Source organism: Alosa alosa, chromosome 10 (assembly GCF_017589495.1).
Source record: "Alosa alosa isolate M-15738 ecotype Scorff River chromosome 10, AALO_Geno_1.1, whole genome shotgun sequence".
NCBI lineage: Eukaryota > Metazoa > Chordata > Actinopteri > Clupeiformes > Clupeidae > Alosa > Alosa alosa.
This window is the reverse complement of record NC_063198.1, coordinates 29,761,250-29,763,749: the sequence shown is the minus strand read 5'-3', so window position 1 is coordinate 29,763,749 and position 2,500 is coordinate 29,761,250. Positions and strand designations below refer to the sequence as shown.

Below are 2,500 nucleotides of genomic sequence, written 5' to 3'. Positions count from 1 at the left end.
GAGAGAGAGAGAGAGCAAGAGAGGGACAGAGAGAGAGAGAGAGAGACGAGAGAGAGAGCAAGAGAGAGAGAGAGGAGAGAGAGAGAGAGAGAGAGAGAGAGAGAGAGAGAGCAAAGAGAGAGAGAGAGAGCAGAGAGAGAGAGAGAGAGGTAGAGAGAGAGAGAGAAGAGAGAGAGAGAGAGCAAGAGAGAGAGAGAGAGAGAGAGCAAAAGAGAAAGAGAGAGCAAGAGAAAAAAGAATTGAGCATGGCTAAGCCACTGCGTGTTGATAATTTAAATCAATTGAAATGCCTTAACTCCTCCAAAGGCAACAGATGGTGACCACTGCAGGCCTAAGACCAAACACATGACAGGCTGGTAAGGAAGGCTGGCTCTGTAGTGGGAGCTGAACTGGAGTGCATCACTTCAATATCTGACAAAAGGGACCCTAAACAAACTGATCAACATCTTGGACAATGAATGTCATCCGCCTACAGCACTATATCAAAACCAAAAAGAGCTTGATCAGCTGGAGACTTCGCCACTGCCATGCACAACTGAAAGACTGAGGAAGTCATTTGTTCCTAGCCATTGAACTGTTCAATGCCTCACTAAAGGGAAGAGAGATAGACTTCTCTGCTTAGTCTGTCTGCACCCTCTCCATGTCCTTGTTTTTGAGTACTGACTGCCCACTACTGCTTACTACTGTTTTACTACTGTTTTACTAATTGTCCACAGCCTAATGTTTTCACTACTGTTTTACTGCTATACTGTTTTTATGCTATATTAGCACACATGATCAATGGCTGCGGTCAGGCTTCCTGATACAATACTGAATGAATGAATGGCTATAACCCATTACCCTCAACCTGTTCTTGTACCGAAATAGTTTTTTTTATTTTACCTTGTCTACATTATACTTTACTCTTTATTTGTCCATATTATATTTATGCTGGTCTTCTAGACCTTACCTTTTGCACTGTTGCACTGTTGGACTAATGTTGGACTACTTTTGCACCTCTCACTATGACACTCACTCTCTTTGAGTAACTTTGCCATGGCACACATAACTAAGGACTATGGTTGGACTACTGTTTGCACCTTCACCATGACACTCCACTTTTAGCAACTCACCAGTCCTGGCCCCCAAGCACTACAGTGTCTTATGCTTGATCACCCTCAAGCACATTGGACTCTCTTTATTTTAACTTATATATGCATTTAGTATTTAGTTTTGTTAGTTTTCTTATCTGTCTTATCTTCTACTGTCTTCTTATTGTACAGTGGAGTTTATGTTTATACTTTATACTTATGTTTACCATTTCTGCCGTAAGTGCATGTTGTGTGTTATGTCTGTATGCTACTGAGACCCTTGAATTTCCCCTTGAGGATCAATAAAGTATCTATCTATCTATCTATCTATCTATCACATCACACACACTGGACCGGCCGGGGAGCTTCACTTTAGATCGGCAGATATCTAAATACCACAACAAGACAGAAAAATAGCTCAAGACAAAATGCCTTTGGTGCTAAAGGCATACCAGAATGTTGTCCTTTTCATGTGGCAACAAGTGCATTGGATCTCTACAGTGACACACCAAAGCACCAGAACCAACACAGTGATCTTGATGACTAAAACAACGTGGTAACTCATTCAAGCTGATTCAAGCTAATGTGCGTCCGCTCAGTCAGAGACAACAGGGGCGACGTCCAAGCAGATCACTGCCCACACACACACACACACACACACATGAATAAGTTTGAAGCAGAGCCACCTCCCGGAGAAGCTTTATAGGCAGGTAGGTGGTGGTGTGACAGGTGTGGTGTGCATGTGTAACATGAGCAGTGAGCCGCCTGCTACATGGGCGCCTGGGAGCAGGAGGGTTAGATGACTGCTCAGGGCATTAGCCGTGCTCACTGGTCGGGATTGAACTGGCAACCCAACCAGTAGGCCACGGATTGCCTCAGGTAGGTAGGTGTGTGTGGCTACTCACTGTATTTGGCATCTGGACCGGGTCAATGTAGGCCTGAATATCATCGTAACTGGACTGCAGACTGATGATGTCATCAATAACCTCATCCATCTATTCAGCAACAACAACAAAGAGGACGAGCAAAAGGAAATAAATCAGTTTAGAAAACACACACTACCACACACTACCACAATAATAACACACAAATTACCACACACTACCACAATAATAACACACACTACCAATAATAACACACACACACTACTACACACACTACCACACACACTACCACACACACACACACTACACACACTACCACACACTACTACACACACACACACACACACACACACCACACACACACACACTACCACACACATACTTATTATTAATTAATAATAATAATTACTACACACACTACCACACACACACACTACTACACACACACTACCACACACACACACTACCACACACACTACCACACACACACACACACTACCACACACACTACACACTACCACACACACTACCACACACACTACTACA

The 2,500-nt window shown here is 43.4% G+C and overlaps 1 protein-coding gene across 1 annotated transcript in view; it reads right to left on the bottom strand.

The window, feature by feature from the left end:
• Positions 1-2,500, bottom strand: part of tfeb (transcription factor EB) — a 39,504-nt gene that overhangs the window by 9,549 nt on the left and 27,455 nt on the right. Inside the window, 1 exon segment of the mRNA XM_048255519.1 lies at positions 1,976-2,065. Within this exon segment, the coding sequence (XP_048111476.1) occupies positions 1,976-2,065 (90 nt within the window).